Source organism: Helianthus annuus, chromosome 2 (assembly GCF_002127325.2).
Source record: "Helianthus annuus cultivar XRQ/B chromosome 2, HanXRQr2.0-SUNRISE, whole genome shotgun sequence".
In the NCBI taxonomy this organism is placed as follows: Eukaryota; Viridiplantae; Streptophyta; class Magnoliopsida; order Asterales; family Asteraceae; genus Helianthus; species Helianthus annuus.
In genome coordinates, this window is record NC_035434.2 from 87,690,593 (window position 1) to 87,709,230 (window position 18,638).

At 41.3% G+C, this 18,638-nt stretch overlaps 1 protein-coding gene across 1 annotated transcript; it reads left to right on the forward strand.

Annotated features, from left to right (window-relative positions):
- The first annotated feature begins 3,566 nt into the window (after positions 1-3,566).
- LOC110891319 lies at positions 3,567-18,027 on the forward strand. The gene is made up of 5 exons (XM_022139012.1): positions 3,567-5,025; positions 5,126-5,292; positions 5,366-5,671; positions 15,166-16,906; positions 17,273-18,027. Exons 1-5 carry the CDS (start codon positions 3,567-3,569, stop codon positions 18,025-18,027), a joined length of 4,428 nt encoding a protein of 1,475 aa, XP_021994704.1.
- Positions 18,028-18,638: the final 611 nt, after the last annotated feature.

Below are 18,638 nucleotides of genomic sequence, written 5' to 3' on the forward strand. Positions count from 1 at the left end.
TCATAAGATCATGGGTAAAACATAAACCCTAATGATGTAAATTCAATCATGAACAATAAAATAAGAGGTGTGTACCTGATTAGCAGTCACCACACCAGAGAGGGAAGTAGACGTCATGTTCGTCAGATTGGTCTGGTTCCCCTTTAGGATGTATCTTCTTGATGGTAGTACCGAGTTCTTTAGGGTTGAAGAACTCGTAGTAATGGAGAGAGAGGAGGGCGATTTTAGGTGTGATGTTATGAGGGTCTAACCCTAATCCATCTCTAGTAATCTCCTTATATACACCCAAGGGGAAACCCAATTAGTTAGTTAGGGTAATCTGGCCCATCAACAATTACCAACTAATTATATTATAGGTTTAATATATTTTGATCCAAATAATATAAATGATTATAATGGCTACACAATTAAATATAATCATAATAATTATATTTAAACTTACATTCTCCCACTTAGCCGAGTAATCATTTATCATGAGTATTAGATTAGTCTGATCAGAAGTTAATACTCATTTTAGCCTTAAACAAGTACTATAGCAGAGAAATACAGCCGTTGAATCATTATGCGACTCAGGACCCCCATTAGTCATACTATAGCCTTAATTTAAAACCTAACAGTTATGATCAAAATACAAACAAGCCCTTTAGCGTTTGATTTGTATTTATAGTTGTCTATATGTCATTACACCGGCAGAACATATGTAAGAGACATACAAAATCAAACTGATGAGGAATATTAAAAGTTAATCATTCATAGTACGATATGCAGTTGTACATAGTCATCAATAAACCCGTGATTATTATAAGCGCTTACATAATAGTTATGGGTGATAGACTTTTAGTTATAGGATCCTTAAGCATATCATGAATGCATTCGATACAAAGATTTAGTTTCCTCAATTCGTTCATAAACGAATAATTAATTGCGTATCGAAATTTAATGCAGCACCTCTCGAACTGTTACTGTTCAAGGAGACATGGTAGCTGACTTTATCACAACAAGTCTTCAATATATTAATTATATGGAGTTAATAAACTTATGAGTCCACTGATAAATTTCCAACAACATTTAGTGACTATATTATGTCGTTATAACTTAGGTTGTTATTATCAGTTTATTATGACTCCTCCATAAGATAGGTTTTGTCTGCTGACATAGAGATATACCCGAAATTACATTTTGTCATCTTTGAATATTACAAAGTTAGAGTAATAAACCGGTTTGATTTCTCACTTCTTTTTCAAATCATAGCTTTTCGTTTCTTTTAAAGATATTGTAATACTCAGTTAAATGCTTCACATTAATCTAGACATATCTAGTGTGTTGCAATGTGAGTAATATCTAAACGAGTATAGACTTAAACTTACATAAGGCTTCTAATTAATGAAGCGTAAGAAATAATCTCATTTAGCCTATTATCCTCTAAAGGAGAGCAGTATTGTTTGTTACATATGTAAGGACCAATTTAATGTTAAACTTATGGAACGGAAGTAATGTCCCATTTGGTCTATCTCAACATGTTATGATATCTATTATGTAAGAGATATCTTTGAGATCTATTATATCAAAGTTTGTGTTAACAATGCTTTGACTTATGTAACATCTACTTGTCAAAAGAATATCATCTATATAGACAAGTTTATCTTAGTTGCTCCCACTCATCTTGAGGTAGGTACATTAATCCACTTGATTGTTGATGAGAGTTATACGCTAACTGGTGCTAAAACGTACTCAGTTTAATGCGACAAATACTCCGGAACATCAACATATACTCAACATACCTTAAATAACCTTTACATAACTTAGAAATAAGTTTTGAAGGCTTTGATATGGCAAAAACAAGTTAATTCGCTTACAGGGACTAAACTTGACAAACGGCGAAAGTATGCCAATTTGAACTGTAACGAACATTCCGGAACATGTCCATAAGTTAAACATACCATAAATATCCTTTACATAGCTTAGAAATAGGCTTTGAGGGGTTTGGTATGCTAAAACAAACTTTTGGATCATTCAGGGGCTAAAAGTGTCAAAAACTGCACAAGTTTGCACTTTCGCGCATAACTTACGTTCTGAATACATCCGGACATCCAAAAATTTATGTAAGCATCCTAATATTATGCCTTAGTGTTTGGCATGAGAAAAATCCATTCGTCGCGTCATTTGGATCGTCTTTCGCGCTTATGCGCATTCCGTCGTAATTAAGCGAACATCGCGATCGTACGGCCAAACGAACCGACATCCGGAATATTTTTGAGCATATTTCAAGTCCCCTACACTTTAACTTCATCCTAGAGCCTTGAAATGAGGTTAACGGGGCTTAAACGTGCCAAAAATGGGCCAAATTACGTGTTTCTGAAGTGCAGGGACCAAAATTGAAAATTCTGATCTGTGACCCTCAGGCGGGGCGCGTAAAGGTAAGGCCAACCTTTACGCGGGGCGCGTGGGACTGTCAGACCAGATTCAATGTTTGCATTCAATGCAGTTGGCCTTTCGTTCGATCAAGGGGCAATGCCCTTTCACCCAATCAAGAGCCAAGGGCCAAGTCCTGACTTACCACAATATTTTGACAAGTGTACGCACCCGATCGTGGCACGATATTCGATAAACGATTCTAACGGTTATGCTTTTCCTATAAATACCCCCCCCCCTTTTTGCAAAAACCCACACAATCTGATCAAGAGCTCTAAGTTGGAACCTTTGTTTCATACCTGAGCCATTTTGATCTAGATTAGCATTCGGGGACCCTCCGTAAGTATTCTTTCGCTCTTTTATTCGCTTTTCGAGTCCGAAAGTCAACGTTTTGTTGACTTTCTACATTGACCAGCCTATGGTCAACCCGAAGTTCATGGAACTTCATAACGTGAGCGTGATCATGATGGTTATAGTCCGTAGTGACTATACCTACTGATTACCACGTTATCTAGGCTCAGTGACGAGTCGTAGTTTCGGCCAAAATGTGCATTCTTGCATATTTTGTAACCAAACTACTCGTGAGCATCAAAGCCGTTTGCTTTGATGCCAAACCTGTTTTCTAAACTTAGTTAAGCATGTTCTAACATGCTTAGCTCGTCACTTTTAGGCCGATAAGAGTTTTGTGTCCTTAGCATTTGAGCCTTTGCTTTCGATGACTAGAACAAAACTAGGAATGCTCTCTCTCCTATAGGCGATTTCTTTGTTCTTCATGAATCCTAAGTTTTTCTTCGTGATCTTGTGTATAACAGTCTGTGATTAGAGGATTGATCTTACAAAACTCTATAACAAACTCGTTAGCACTAGGGATCGATCTAGAACTAGGGTTTGTTTTCATTTCTTCTTGTAATCGCCGCTCTAGTTTTGATTCAAGAACCCTGATTTATTAAGTTGGTAGTCACTGATTGCGGTTAACTGAGATTAACTTAGCTAGATTGGTGCTCAGATTTAATCGGTTAAGGGTTCAGGTTTCTTTCTAGGGTTTATAGGATTTAGGGTTTTGTCTTCTGGTTGTTACCGTCAGGTTTCTTGCTAGGGTTTTCGTGCATGATTGTTTTCTGATTTGATTTCTTGAGAGAGGTGAATTTTTTAGCATGGATGAACGTAAGAAATCGGAGGGGGGTGTGCATGCTGGTCGTTATAAGCCGCCATTCTCATCTGCATCGTTCCAGGGTTTAGCTTCAAGAGTTGTTAACATTGAGGGCAAAACTCTAATGCCGCGGCGGGGGTTTTTTCCTTCTACTAATCATGAGCAGGGTAAGTTTAATGTGATTGATGAGTTGACTAAAATTACTGTTCCAGTTTCTGAGGGATCTGTTCAGCATGAGCAAAAATCTGATGATGTGCCGAGTCAAAACAAGGTTGATGATGTGACTAAACCTGTTTCATATGCTGAATCGGTGATTAATGCTAATAATCGGAAGATAAATTTTAGATCGCTTGCTAGTTCTGATCGACGTGACGATTGTGATGTGGTTCTACCGAAAGATTCTGTTCGAGTTGTCACGGACAAACTTGCTAATACGTTGTATGGGTATTTCCTGGGAGATCGGATCGCTTATCCGGTGGTTGATTACTTCGTGAAGAATAACTGGAAAAAGTATGGGCTGCAAAAATCCATGATGAACGCTAACGGTTTTTTCTTTTTCAAGTTTGCTGATCGGTCGGGTATGATGTCCGTTCTTGAGGAGGGTCCATGGATTATTAGGTCTCAACCTTTGTTTTTATGTGAATGGAATCCGAGTACTAAGCTGGTTAAGTCAGAGGTGAAGAAAGTCCAGTTATGGGTTAAAATTCATGATGTCCCTCTAGCCGCTTATACAGAGGATGGCCTTAGCTTGATTGCCACAGCAATTGGTGAACCAAAGTTGCTTGACTCATATACCACTTCGATGTGCTTGGATTCTTGGGGTCGGATCAGTTATGCAAGGGCCTTGACTGAAGTGTCGGCTGATAAAAATCTCAAAGAGGAAATCACAATGGCTGTCCCGGACCTTCAAGGTGAAGGGTATGTTAAGGAGACCATGTACGTAGAATATGAATGGAGCCCTCATAGGTGTTCTCTGTGTTGTGTTTTTGGCCATGCAGATGATCATTGCCCAAAACAACCAAGAAAGATGGTTAAACAAAACTATGAGGATAAGCAAAACAAACCGTTTGATGCTGGTAAACGTTATGACAAAAGGCCGGTTGTTGATGAGGAAGGATATACGGGTGTTCAATCGAAGAAAGCGGCTCGAAAGGCTGGCTTTCCAGTCAACAAGCCAAAAACAAAATTCGAATATAGGCCGGTGGGCCCAAAACCGAAGGAAGCTAGTAATAAATCGGAGCCGTCTAATTCAGTATTCTCTCAAAACCCGTTTTCTGTGCTAAATAATGTTGATAACTTGGAAGTTGGGGAATCTAGTAAAGGTAGAGGTGGTGAACAGCAATTGTCGGATGATGAGGAAGTTATTGAAGTTTACAACGAAACGGATGAATTTATCATGGAAGGTACTAATAACCCGCATAAAAAACAAGGGGCAAGCACTCCTTCTCAAGGGGTTTCCAATGGTTAGTCTAGCTTTCTGGAATATTAGGGGGTTGAACCGCCCTCTAAAACAGAAGGAGGTTCGGAAGATTCTTAAGGAACGTAATTTAAGCTTTTGTGCAGTTCTTGAGTCGCATATGGATGTGGATAATCTTAGGAAGGTTCGTAATTCAGTTTTCTGTCGATGGGAATGGACTTCGAATGGAGGTATTTGTGATAAGGGTACGCGTATTATCATAGGGTGGAACCCGGATATTTTCGATATAATGGTTTTGGCTCAAACCCCTCAGGTGATGCATCTCCAATTATTTCTTAAAGAGGATAAAAAGTGGTTCTTTTGCTCGGTAGTGTATGCACAAACAGATGGTTGGTGACAAATCTTGGATTATTATGGGTGATTTCAACTCGGCTTTGCATCTAGAGGATAAATCTTTGGGGGCGTCTTCTATCTCAACTGGTATGCGTGATTTCCAAGCGTGTGTGTCGGAGATTGAAGTTATGGATATTAATCAGTCAGGTTTTCATTACACATGGAATCAAAAGCCGAAGAGGGGTGTGGGTCTTCTCAAGAAACTGGATCGTGTGATGGGTAATACGTCGTTTATTACTGATTTCCCTAATGTTATGGCTGTGTTTTACCCTTACAGGTTGTCGGATCATTCGCCATGTGTTCTCACGATTAATAAAGCTGCCTCCAACATGTCACACCCCCAAAATCCACCTGCGGAGTATCACCGCTTGGGAGCGTGACTGACCAGGATCAAGCCATCAATCATATCAAACATAGCATTTAATAATAATAAAAGTAGTTAATGTAATTCACGATGACATGATTGATGTTTCAAAACCAAACACTGTTTAAGTAGCGGAAGCATAGTAATGTAAACCCAAAATATATTATAAGTTCAATATCGTTCACGATCCATTTGCCCACAACGACCTGCTCCTTCCTTGTGCAAGCTCCGTAAGTACCTAAGGTCCTGCAAGGCATGCAGCAGATAATCAACAACTAGTTGAGCGAGTTCACAGTTAACAGTTCAGTAATAGTACAGTGCGAGTAATAGTATGATCGTTCGTTATGTCGTGTATCGTATTAGTTTCCATCGCGGCCTCCCAGGCAGGTATGCGAAGATATTAGGGGATGTTCATCCCGTGTGTTCTAGACTAGGTTTATCTGTATCGCGGTCTACCAGGCAGGTGTGCGAAGATTAGTAAATTACAGTTCGCGGCCTTCCAAAGGCAGGTGTGCGAAGTCAGTCATAATATCGCGGCCAACCCTTGGCAGGTGTGCGAAGATCAGTTCAATAAGTGTTACTAGTCTAGCAGTAGTTCTAACAGTGGAGTATGTACCATAGTTCATCCCATAACATCACTACGTTCCATTATAGACAAGTACCAGTAAATAATCAAATCCCATTCCCACCCTGGGAACCCCATGCCTTGGCTGTGTGAACTCACCTTGGGTTGCTCGGTAAGGTTAGCGCATGTGTTCGTAATTTGATCAGTCCAAATCCTATTATGGTTTCAGTACCAGTCAGTTATTTATTCAAGCAGATCACATACGGTTATTACACAAATATGAATAAACTTAGCACGTATTGTCACACGAGTTACAACAAATGTTCCAGTTATACACATATATGACATACTGGCCGATCATCACCAACATGGATTGTCCACTTAATTGAGCATGAAATTTCAACACACATTAATTAACACTAACATAAGATATCACTGTTATGTTTCATGAACCCAACCAATGTATCCGGCCCATAATACCAGTCCAGCATTTTCGTTATAAGCACATGAACACATTTAACATACCATAAACACACATTTGGTTCCAATCCTTTGCACACATTCACACACAGTGCATGCTATAACTATATATATTGTTCTTTCAAGATGGCCGACAAGATTAGTATCCATAATAGTTCCCACATGCAACCTTTCCCTATTATAAAAGTCGGACGAACTTATAGATAAAACTCGGACTGGGGGTTCCTTTACAAAACTCAGACAAAGGGCTTGTCCCTTTTTAAAACTCGGACCCCCATCCTTTTTACAAAACTCATCCATCCCCTTTTTAAAGTCGGACCTATGCATTATCCATAAAGTTCGGACAAACCCCACACACAAAAGCAATATTACAGATTTTTAATAAAATATCGGTTGGCACTTAAGTACCATTGGGCCGATTACAAGCAGCCAATGGTCTCTACTTGAGCCGCCCAATACCACCAATCGGAGATCAACATATCCTTTGACAAAACAATGAGTTCTAATCACCACATATCCCTAGGATTGTTATGACTTTGCTTAATTGTTTTGTAGTCTACTGAGCCGCCATTTTTAGTAATCATTCTCACCCTCCATCAATTTTATAATGAACCGACACAAGTTTACAAATGTTTAACCACCTCAAGATGGGATTGGACCAAGCAAGCATACACAAGGTTTCCCATTGGACCCCTATATTCACTCATAATAATAGTCAACACCAACTCACAATATATGATCATGCCATGCATACACCAATCGAATCCTCTAAATTCCTACTGACACTTAATTAAATGACCACATGTTTATGTCAGATCCCACATGACTTCCATGTTCACAATCCTATGCTCATCATCGCTATTTTTTTTAATCAATTTTCATATCCATGGCCGACATCAATAGACAACACAAGAGATTATTGGACCAATTTGATTAATGGTGGGTTGCAAGTCAACATCACTTCAAATATAAACAATATGCAAAAACACAACTGATTATACATCTGATTATAAAGATTCCTATCCTATCCAATCTATCCAAACCACACACGAGAATCGCATACAGTTAATTCATGACACCAATAGATGTGCTTTAAATCAATTAACATTGACAACTCATGAGAATTATCATAACAATTATCACACAACATGAAAAATGAATAAATGAGAGCCACTAACCGGACTCTTGATTAAACAAAATGCAAATCTCGAACAGGTGGAGAAAAGTATCCATGCCGTCGCACAATAGATGCAAAAGTAGGGTTTGTTATACTATCCCCTCTAATAAATCACGCAACATGAAATTTTATGGACAAGGGGGGGGGGGTTTGGGCCGGTTGTAATTTTAATCACAACCACAACAGATTGGGTCGGCTACAAATAACAATCAACACAATGATCTGGGCCAAAGCCCATTTGGTTTTCGTTGGCTAGTTAGTGGATGAAAACACATGAAGTGTTTTCGGCCATAGGGTGTTTTCGATGGGGTGTTTTCATGAGGGATGTTTGGCATGCGTTCCATTTTATTACTCATACAACATATATATTAACCAACGTACACTCATATATCAACAAATACACTTATGCTGTACATCAAATATAACATATCCATCACAACATGATATGACGTATTACAAACGTGCACAGATGCGAAACAAACAGGTCGTGTAACAAACAACTTAAACAATTAACGTGCAATAAATGCGAATTAGAAATCTTGGAATTTCGAGTTGTCACATTATCCCCAACTTAAAAGAAATTTCGTCCCGAAATTTGGTACACACTCACTGAGGAAGCTAGGTAAGTTATATCGTTCACTGGTTTTCCTGGGGTGTCACATCATCCCCCCGTTGATTTGGAATTTCGTCCCGAAATTCAGTAGTAGTAGCTTCGGCCTCAGTAGTGGTTGCATTGGTTTCAAATAACTGGGGTACTTTTCTGTCATCTGGTCTTCGCGTTCCCAGGTGTACTCTGGGCCACGTCGGGAGTTCCAACGAACTCGAACAAGAGGGTTTCTCTTGTGTTTGAGGACCTTCGCATCCCGGTCCGTGATTTCAACTGGTTCCTCGACGAACTGCAACCGCTCGTCGATAGTGAGTTCCTTAAAAGGAACGATGAGGGTCTCATCTGATAGGCACTTCTTCAGATTCGACATGTGAAATACATTGTGAACTGCACCGAGTTCAGCTGGTAGGTTTAGCTTGTAGGCCACCTTGCCTATTTTCTCTATGATCTCGAACGGTCCGACATACCGCGGATTTAGTTTGCCCCTTTTGCCAAAACGAACCACACCCTTCCAGGGTGAGACTTTTAATAAAACCCGGTCCCCGACCTGAAATTCCAACGGTTTTCTACGCTTATCCGCGTAGGCTTTCTGACGGTCGCGTGCTGCCGGCATGCGTTGTCTTATTTGTGCAATCTTTTCTGTGGCGTCCACTACAATCTCTGGACCCGTAATCTGACTATCCCCCACCTCTGCCCAACAGAGAGGTGACCGGCATTTACGTCCGTACAATGCCTCGAATGGAGCGGCTTGTATGCTGGTGTGATAACTATTATTGTACGAGAACTCCACCAAAGGGAGGTGCTTTTCCCAGCCGTTGCCGAAATCAATAACGCATGCCCGAAGCATGTCTTCAAGAGTCTGGATCGTTCGCTCAGACTGCCCATCCGTCTGAGGATGATAAGCTGTGCTCATGTCTAATCGTGAGCCAAAAGATTTGTGCATCGCTTGCCATAGCTCTGATGTGAATCGTGCATCCCGATCCGAAATGATGGAAGTGGGCACTCCGTGCCTCGAAACAACTTATTTAAGGTAGATGTCTGCGAGAGTGGAGAACTTATCCGTTTCCTTTATAGCTAGGAAGTGTGCAGACTTGGTGAGTCGATCCACGATCACCCATATGGTATCATTCCCACGCTGGGATCTGGGTAGGCCTGTAACAAAATCCATGGAAATTTCTTCCCATTTCCATTGAGGTATCATAGGCTGCTGAAGTAGGCCAGCTGGTTTCTGGTATTCAGCCTTGACTCTCGCACAGGTCAAGCACTTGCCGACATAGGTGGCGATGTGGGCCTTCATACTAGGCCACCAGTACGTGGTTCTGATGTCGTGATACATTTTATCCGCCCCGGGATGTACTGAGTAGCGAGACTTGTGTGCTTCGTCCATCACAAGTTTGCGTAGACCGCCATGGAGTGGGACCCAAATACGCTCCGTGACATAGTAGGCGCCGTCTGCCTTCTGTTCCATTTGCTGTCTTGAGCCGCGTAAGGCTTCAGCCTTGACGTTTTCGGGTTTCAGAGCTTCTAACTGAGCAGTTCGTATCTGAGCAGGAAGACTAGACTGAATCGTAAGCTGGAGCGCTCGCACGCGCTTCGGTAAAGTGTCTTTCCGACTGAGGGCGTCAGCCACAACATTGGCTTTGCCTGGATGATACTTGATAGTGCATTCATAATCGTTAAGCAACTCGACCCATCGTCGTTGACGCATATTCAATTCCTTCTGCTTGAAGATATGCTCGAGACTCCTGTGATCGGTGTAAATCGTGCACTTGGTACCGTACAGGTAGTGTCGCCATATCTTAAGTGCAAAAACAACAGCTCCCAGCTCTAAATCGTGCGTCGTGTAGTTCCGTTCGTGAACCTTGAGTTGACGAGAGGCGTAGGCAATCACTTTATCCCGCTGCATCAATACGCAACCCAGACCCTGTATTGACGCGTCACAATATACTACGAAATCTTCCGTGCCCTCTGGCAATGAGAGAATAGGTGCGCTGCAGAGCCTATCCTTTAAGTACTGAAAAGCAGTCTCCTGGGGTTCTCCCCAGCGATAAACGACACCCTTTTGTGTCAGTAGCGTAAGCGGCTGAGCAATCTTTGAGAAGTCTTTGATGAATCGCCGATAGTAACCCGCCAAACCCAAGAATTGGCGTATTTCCGTTGGTGTACGCGGTGCAGGCCAGTTCCTGATTGAATCTACCTTGGATGGATCGACATGATTCCCATCCCTGTTCACCACATGGCCTAAGAAGTGGACTTCACGAAGCCCGAAGTCACATTTTGAAAACTTTGCGTACAGTTGCTCCTTCCGAAGAAGTTCCAAGATAAGACGTAAGTGCTGCTCGTGCTCCTCCTGACTCTTGGAGTAGATCGGAATGTCGTCGATGAAGACAATGACGAACTTGTCAAGATAGGGTTTGCACACCCTGTTCGTAAGGTCCATAACTGCAGGCGCGTTCGTAAGCCCGAATGGCATGACTAGGAACTCGTAATGGCTGCAGCGAGTTCTAAATGCTGTCTTGGAGACGTCCTCATCCCGGACTCTCAGCTGATGATAACCAGCCTTTAGATCAACCTTGGAGTAGTAACTCGACCCTTGCAACTGGGCGAATAAGTCGTCAATGCGTGGAAGAGGATAACGGTTCTTCACTGTGACCTTGTTCAGTTCACGGTAATCAATCTCACATCCTGAAGGTGCCATCCTTCTTTTTCACAGATAATTGATATCCAAAAGTTCTTGTAGCTCCCCAAGGCGAAGAGATAGGTCGGACAAATCCCTTATCCAAGATTTCTTGTAGCTGCGTCGATAGTTCTTCCGATGCTGGTGGAGCTAAGCGATACGGTGCTCGAGCTATGGGTGCTGCTTCCGGAGCTAGCTCGACTTGAAACTCGCCTTGGCGATGAGGCGGTAGACCTGGTAAATCTTTAATGAGTTCCTTGAAGTCGTTCCAGGGGGTGGCGTTAGCAGCTGTCAACCCTAGTATCTGTACTTGCGCGTTCCACCAGGTTAGCGCGATTCCTTCCAAAGTACCAGTGGCGTACTTGACCCTACGAGCCTCAGGGCATTCACTCATCTTGGATACTAACTCGAGCTTCCCAAACCAATGGAGTAGTCCCACTGCTCCTCCTGTGCCACTGGATGTGCTTGGACGACAGTCCATGAAGCTCTTGAATGTGCAGACAGGTTGTTGTGCATTCTGACCCGTTGCGCGAGAAAGATAGGTCAAGGTTAAGCGCGAGAGTTGGGTCACGAGAGTAGGATCTAACATCCTAGGATAAGTCTGGAATAGCAGGTTATACCTCCTGCCTGTGCGGCTGCAAGCGCCGCAACAACTTGTTCGTTAATGAGAGCCGTCAACTGGGCTTGAGTCATGTTAACACGTCCAGACATGATCGAACAGTAAAGGTAGCATAAGTATGAATGGTTCGCGAGTAGTGCGATGACAGAAAAGTGTAGGCACATAGGTGTTCTCAAGCAGTAACAAGTAGTGAGCAAAGTAATGTAAGCATAGGACGAGCAAAGTTCTATGCAATTCTAGCATGTAGGCAATAAACATAAACCTTATTACCTAGGATGTTGAGTCTTGCACGTGGAGCGAAGCGTCGCTGTGGATCGTTGAGAGCACTGTTCTGGTTATAGTCTGGTTTTAATAAAAACGTTTTCCCCATATTAAAACCAAGTTCTCTATAACCAATGGCTCTGATACCAATCTGTCACACCCCCAAAATCCACCTGCGGAGTATCACCGCTTGGGAGCGTGACTGACCAGGATCAAGCCATCAATCATATCAAACATAGCATTTAATAATAATAAAAGTAGTTAATGTAATTCACGATGACATGATTGATGTTTCAAAACCAAACACTGTTTAAGTAGCGGAAGCATAGTAATGTAAACCCAAAATATATTATAAGTTCAATATCGTTCACGATCCATTTGCCCACAACGACCTGCTCCTTCCTTGTGCAAGCTCCGTAAGTACCTAAGGTCCTGCAAGGCATGCAGCAGATAATCAACAACTAGTTGAGCGAGTTCACAGTTAACAGTTCAGTAATAGTACAGTGCGAGTAATAGTATGATCGTTCGTTATGTCGTGTATCGTATTAGTTTCCATCGCGGCCTCCCAGGCAGGTATGCGAAGATATTAGGGGATGTTCATCCCGTGTGTTCTAGACTAGGTTTATCTGTATCGCGGCCTACCAGGCAGGTGTGCGAAGATTAGTAAATTACAGTTCGCGGCCTTCCAAAGGCAGGTGTGCGAAGTCAGTCATAATATCGCGGCCAACCCTTGGCAGGTGTGCGAAGATCAGTTCAATAAGTGTTACTAGTCTAGCAGTAGTTCTAACAGTGGAGTATGTACCATAGTTCATCCCATCACATCACTACGTTCCATTATAGACAAGTACCAGTAAATAATCAAATCCCATTCCCACCCTGGGAACCCCATGCCTTGGCTGTGTGAACTCACCTTGGGTTGCTCGGTAAGGTTAGCGCATGTGTTCGTAATTTGATCAGTCCAAATCCTATTATGGTTTCAGTACCAGTCAGTTATTTATTCAAGCAGATCACATACGGTTATTACACAAATATGAATAAACTTAGCACGTATTGTCACACGAGTTACAACAAATGTTCCAGTTATACACATATATGACATACTGGCCGATCATCACCAACATGGATTGTCCACTTAATTGAGCATGAAATTTCAACACACATTAATTAACACTAACATAAGATATCACTGTTATGTTTCATGAACCCAACCAATGTATCCGGCCCATAATATCAGTCCAGCATTTTCGTTATAAGCACATGAACACATTTAACATACCATAAACACACATTTGGTTCCAATCCTTTGCACACATTCACACACAGTGCATGCTATAACTATATATATTGTTCTTTCAAGATGGCCGACAAGATTAGTATCCATAATAGTTCCCACATGCAACCTTTCCCTATTATAAAAGTCGGACGAACTTATAGATAAAACTCGGACTGGGGGTTCCTTTACAAAACTCGGACAAAGGGCTTGTCCCTTTTTAAAACTCGGACCCCCATCCTTTTTACAAAACTCATCCATCCCCTTTTTAAAGTCGGACCTATGCATTATCCATAAAGTTCGGACAAACCCCACACACAAAAGCAATATTACAGATTTTTAATAAAATATCGGTTGGCACTTAAGTACCATTGGGCCGATTACAAGCAGCCAATGGTCTCTACTTGAGCCGCCCAATACCACCAATCGGAGATCAACATATCCTTTGACAAAACAATGAGTTCTAATCACCACATATCCCTAGGATTGTTATGACTTTGCTTAATTGTTTTGTAGTCTACTGAGCCGCCATTTTTAGTAATCATTCTCACCCTCCATCAATTTTATAATGAACCGACACAAGTTTACAAATGTTTAACCACCTCAAGATGGGATTGGACCAAGCAAGCATACACAAGGTTTCCCATTGGACCCCTATATTCACTCATAATAATAGTCAACACCAACTCACAATATATGATCATGCCATGCATACACCAATCGAATCCTCTAAATTCCTACTGACACTTAATTAAATGACCACATGTTTATGTCAGATCCCACATGACTTCCATGTTCACAATCCTATGCTCATCATCGCTATTTTTTTTAATCAATTTTCATATCCATGGCCGACATCAATAGACAACACAAGAGATTATTGGACCAATTTGATTAATGGTGGGTTGCAAGTCAACATCACTTCAAATATAAACAATATGCAAAAACACAACTGATTATACATCTGATTATAAAGATTCCTATCCTATCCAATCTATCCAAACCACACACGAGAATCGCATACAGTTAATTCATGACACCAATAGATGTGCTTTAAATCAATTAACATTGACAACTCATGAGAATTATCATAACAATTATCACACAACATGAAAAATGAATAAATGAGAGCCACTAACCGGACTCTTGATTAAACAAAATGCAAATCTCGAACAGGTGGAGAAAAGTATCCATGCCGTCGCACAATAGATGCAAAAGTAGGGTTTGTTATACTATCCCCTCTAATAAATCACGCAACATGAAATTTTATGGACAAGGGGGGGGGGGGGGGGTTTGGGCCGGTTGTAATTTTAATCACAACCACAACAGATTGGGTCGGCTACAAATAACAATCAACACAATGATCTGGGCCAAAGCCCATTTGGTTTTCGTTGGCTAGTTAGTGGATGAAAACACATGAAGTGTTTTCGGCCATAGGGTGTTTTCGATGGGGTGTTTTCATGAGGGATGTTTGGCATGCGTTCCATTTTATTACTCATACAACATATATATTAACCAACGTACACTCATATATCAACAAATACACTTATGCTGTACATCAAATATAACATATCCATCACAACATGATATGACGTATTACAAACGTGCACAGATGCGAAACAAACAGGTCGTGTAACAAACAACTTAAACAATTAACGTGCAATAAATGCGAATTAGAAATCTTGGAATTTCGAGTTGTCACACAACAAACGTCAGCCTTTTAAATTCGCGAACTTCTTGGTTCACAAACCTGAATTTCTTAAAATTGTAAAGGATGGTTGGGAGATGAATGTAAATGGGGTTCACCAGTTTCGAGTTGTGAAAAAACTCAAGTGCTTAAAGAGTCCTTTGCGTGCCTTACTATTTAATCAGGGTAATCTTCATAAAAAGGTGGCTGACTTAAGGGATAGTCTTGATGATATTCAGGCTAAAATTGACAAGGACCCGATGAATTCCGATTTCCGTACCCTAGAGACAAAACTAAATGCTGAATTACAGGTTGCCTCTCTTGATGAGGAAGGATTCTTGAAACAAAAGTCTAAGATGGAGTGGTTGAGAGCAGGTGATTCAAACACTGCTTTTTTTCATGCTTCCGTGAAAAGTAGGAACCATCGAAGCAGAATTCAAATGGTTACGGACGTGAATGGAGAGGTGTATGAAGGTGATTCGGTTCAGCTTGCTTTTGTTAAACATTATGAAGTATTTTTGGGGAGCCAAGATGAGCTTTCTATGAATCCTACTCCTGATTTATTCACTAAGTGTGTGAACCCCTCTGATGCTGAACATATGATTCGGCCTGTTACTGTCGAAGAGGTGAAGAAAGCTATGTTCTCTATTGGTAATGACAAGGCCCCAGGCCCGGATGGATTCACGGCTGCGTTTTTTAAAGTTGCATGGCCGATTGTTGGGAATGATGTTTCCTTGGCAGTTGTTGATTTCTTTAACACAGGTAAATTACTTGGCCAGCTTAACCACACTCTTATTGCTCTTGTACCGAAGAAGCTCTCTCCGCTCACAGTTACAGATTATCGGCCAATAGCCTGTTGTAATGTCTTGTTCAAGTGTGTGAGTAAGATTATTGTGGATAGAATAAAGGATGTGCTTCATCAAGTTGTTAGTATAAATCAGTCTGCATTTGTTCCTGGTAGGAAAATTACAGACAACATCCTTCTTACTCAAGAACTAATGCATAACTATCATCGTAATTCAGGCCCCCCTCGGTGTGCTTTTAAAGTGGACATTCAGAAAGCTTATGATACGGTTGATTGGTGTTTCCTGAAAAATGTTTTGCTTGGTTTTGGTTTTAAATCAAGGATGGTGGAATGGATCATGATGTGTGTTTCGACCACTACCTTCTCATTATGTGTTAATGGGAATGTTTATGGTTATTTCAAGGGTAAGCGTGGTCTTCGGCAGGGTGACCCTCTTTCTCCTTATCTTTTCACGCTTGTTATGGAGATTCTGACATGCATTCTTCAGCGGGCCACTAGACTTGATAACTCTTTCAAGTTCCATAATAAATGTGAGAAGCAGCGTATTATTAACTTGTGCTTTGCTGATGACTTGTTCTTATTTGCTAGATGGGACATTAATTCGGTTCAGTGTATCATGAATTCTCTCTCTAATTTTACGAACATGTCTGGTTTAGTGCCTAGCATTCAAAAAAGCACGGGGTTCTTTTGCAATGTGCCTGATCACGTCAAAAATCATATATTGAGCTTCTTGCCTTTTGTTGAAGGTACGTTACCGGTTAAGTATTTGGGAGTCCCCCTCATATCGTCAGGTCTTGTGTACAAAGATTGTAGTGTTCTTGTTGAAAGATTGGACCAACGGATCTCTAATTGGAAGAATAAGCTTCTTTCCTTTACGGGCAGGTTACAACTTATTAATTCTGTTCTTTCTTCCATGCATATCTACTGGTCTTCGGTGTTTATTCTTCCTGTTCGTATCACACTTGAGCTGGTAGCTAGAATGCGAAACTTTCTTTGGTCGTCTGATGGTTCATTCCATAAGGGTAAAGCTAAAGTCTCTTGGAATGCTATCTGTGTTCCTAAGTATGAAGGGGGCTAGGTATTCGCAGGATTGGAGATGTTAATAAAGCTCTCATAACTTCTCACATCTGGAGTATCTTAGTGAAACGTGATTCTCTATGGGTGGCGTGGATTCATTCGTACCGGCTTAAAGGTAATAGTTTTTGGAATTGTAAGTTGGTGGCGAATAGTTGTTGGAGTTGGCGGAAAATTTTACAACTGAGACCGTATGTTAGACAGTATGTTTGGTCCAATCTCGGTAATCGTAGATGCACATCAGCCTGGTTCGATATCTGGAGTCAGTTGGGGCCGCTGAGTAATTTTGACTCCTAGAACTATATCAAATGCAGGTTTTTCTCTTAACAATTCGGTTCAGGAGGTTTATGTCAATGGGACTTGGGGATGGCCAGTGGCGTGGAGGGACATGTTTCCAGTCTTAATACAACTGGATAGTATTCATTTGATGCCTAATACTCCGGATCGTCTAATGTGGAAAGATGGTAATGATTTAGTTGAGCATTCTTCATCCCAGGTTTGGCATTCGATTAGGCGTCGAGCTGAAGAGGTGGATTGGGTTAAACTTGTTTGGTTCCCTCAGTGCATTCCTAAGCATGCTTTTCTTATGTGGCTTGTCATTCGTCGTAAACTTTTGACGCAAGACAAGATTCTCCAATGGGATTTCACGAGAAGAAAGAATATGAATATGATGTGCTGTCTCTTGTGCTATGCTAATGTTGATGCTCACGACCATCTGTTTTTTGATTGCAATTATGCTACTCAAGTTTGGATCAAGATTCGTGATAAAGGAGGGATGAGCTCGGTGGGCCCGGCATGGAACGCTATTATTGACTGGTTGGGGGCTAGGGCTAATTCTAAGTCAGCAATTAACTTTATTAGCAGGCTCATAGTTGCTGCTGCTGTTTATTTCGTGTGGCAGGAGCGGAATGCTAGGCTATTCAGAAACCAGAATAGACCTCCAGATGCTTTGGCTAATTTAATTTTGCAAACTGTTCGATATAAACTAATTGGAGTCAAGTTTAAGGAGTGCAACAGGGTGCGAAGACTATTGGAAGCTTGGGAAATCTACAACAACTTGGACGATTAAGGCGGCTGACTTGCTTTGTTTTTGTTCTAGATTTTAGTCTAGTTGGTTCGGTTTTTGTAGTTCTTGGTTGTTTTTCTTGGTGTTTGGTGTACTCTCATGGGGGGTGTCCCATGTTTGAACTAGTGTAGGTTTCTCTACACTACTTGTTTTTATTGGTTGTTGATATATAAAATCACCGGGGTAACCCTTTACCCAAAATAGCTCGTCACTTTTAGTATAGTGCTTATATAGGGTCGTAAGGTAAGCGATCTAAACCATCGCTTATACTTTCGAACCCGACCCATTTGGTCGATCATTAGGATCCGACCAAACACATTAGGTGACCATAGCTATAACCTTCCGAGGTTATACCTTGTGTGTTAGGCGTTCCAGACGCGTTCTACGCGAACGACGCGTAAGGTAGCATAAGCTACCTAAACGGGTCGTAATGGGCCGTAAGCACTTAGGTTAGGTTTCATTTTAGTATGTAGGCTTTGTTAAACCATATTACACGAGTCTCCATACTCGTTTGGTTTACGAACCCGCATACTATCCGATCCTTCCGATTTTGGTCCGGTATATTAATATAGCTACCTATTAGGTGCCGTTTGATATTCCGTGATCTCTAGCAT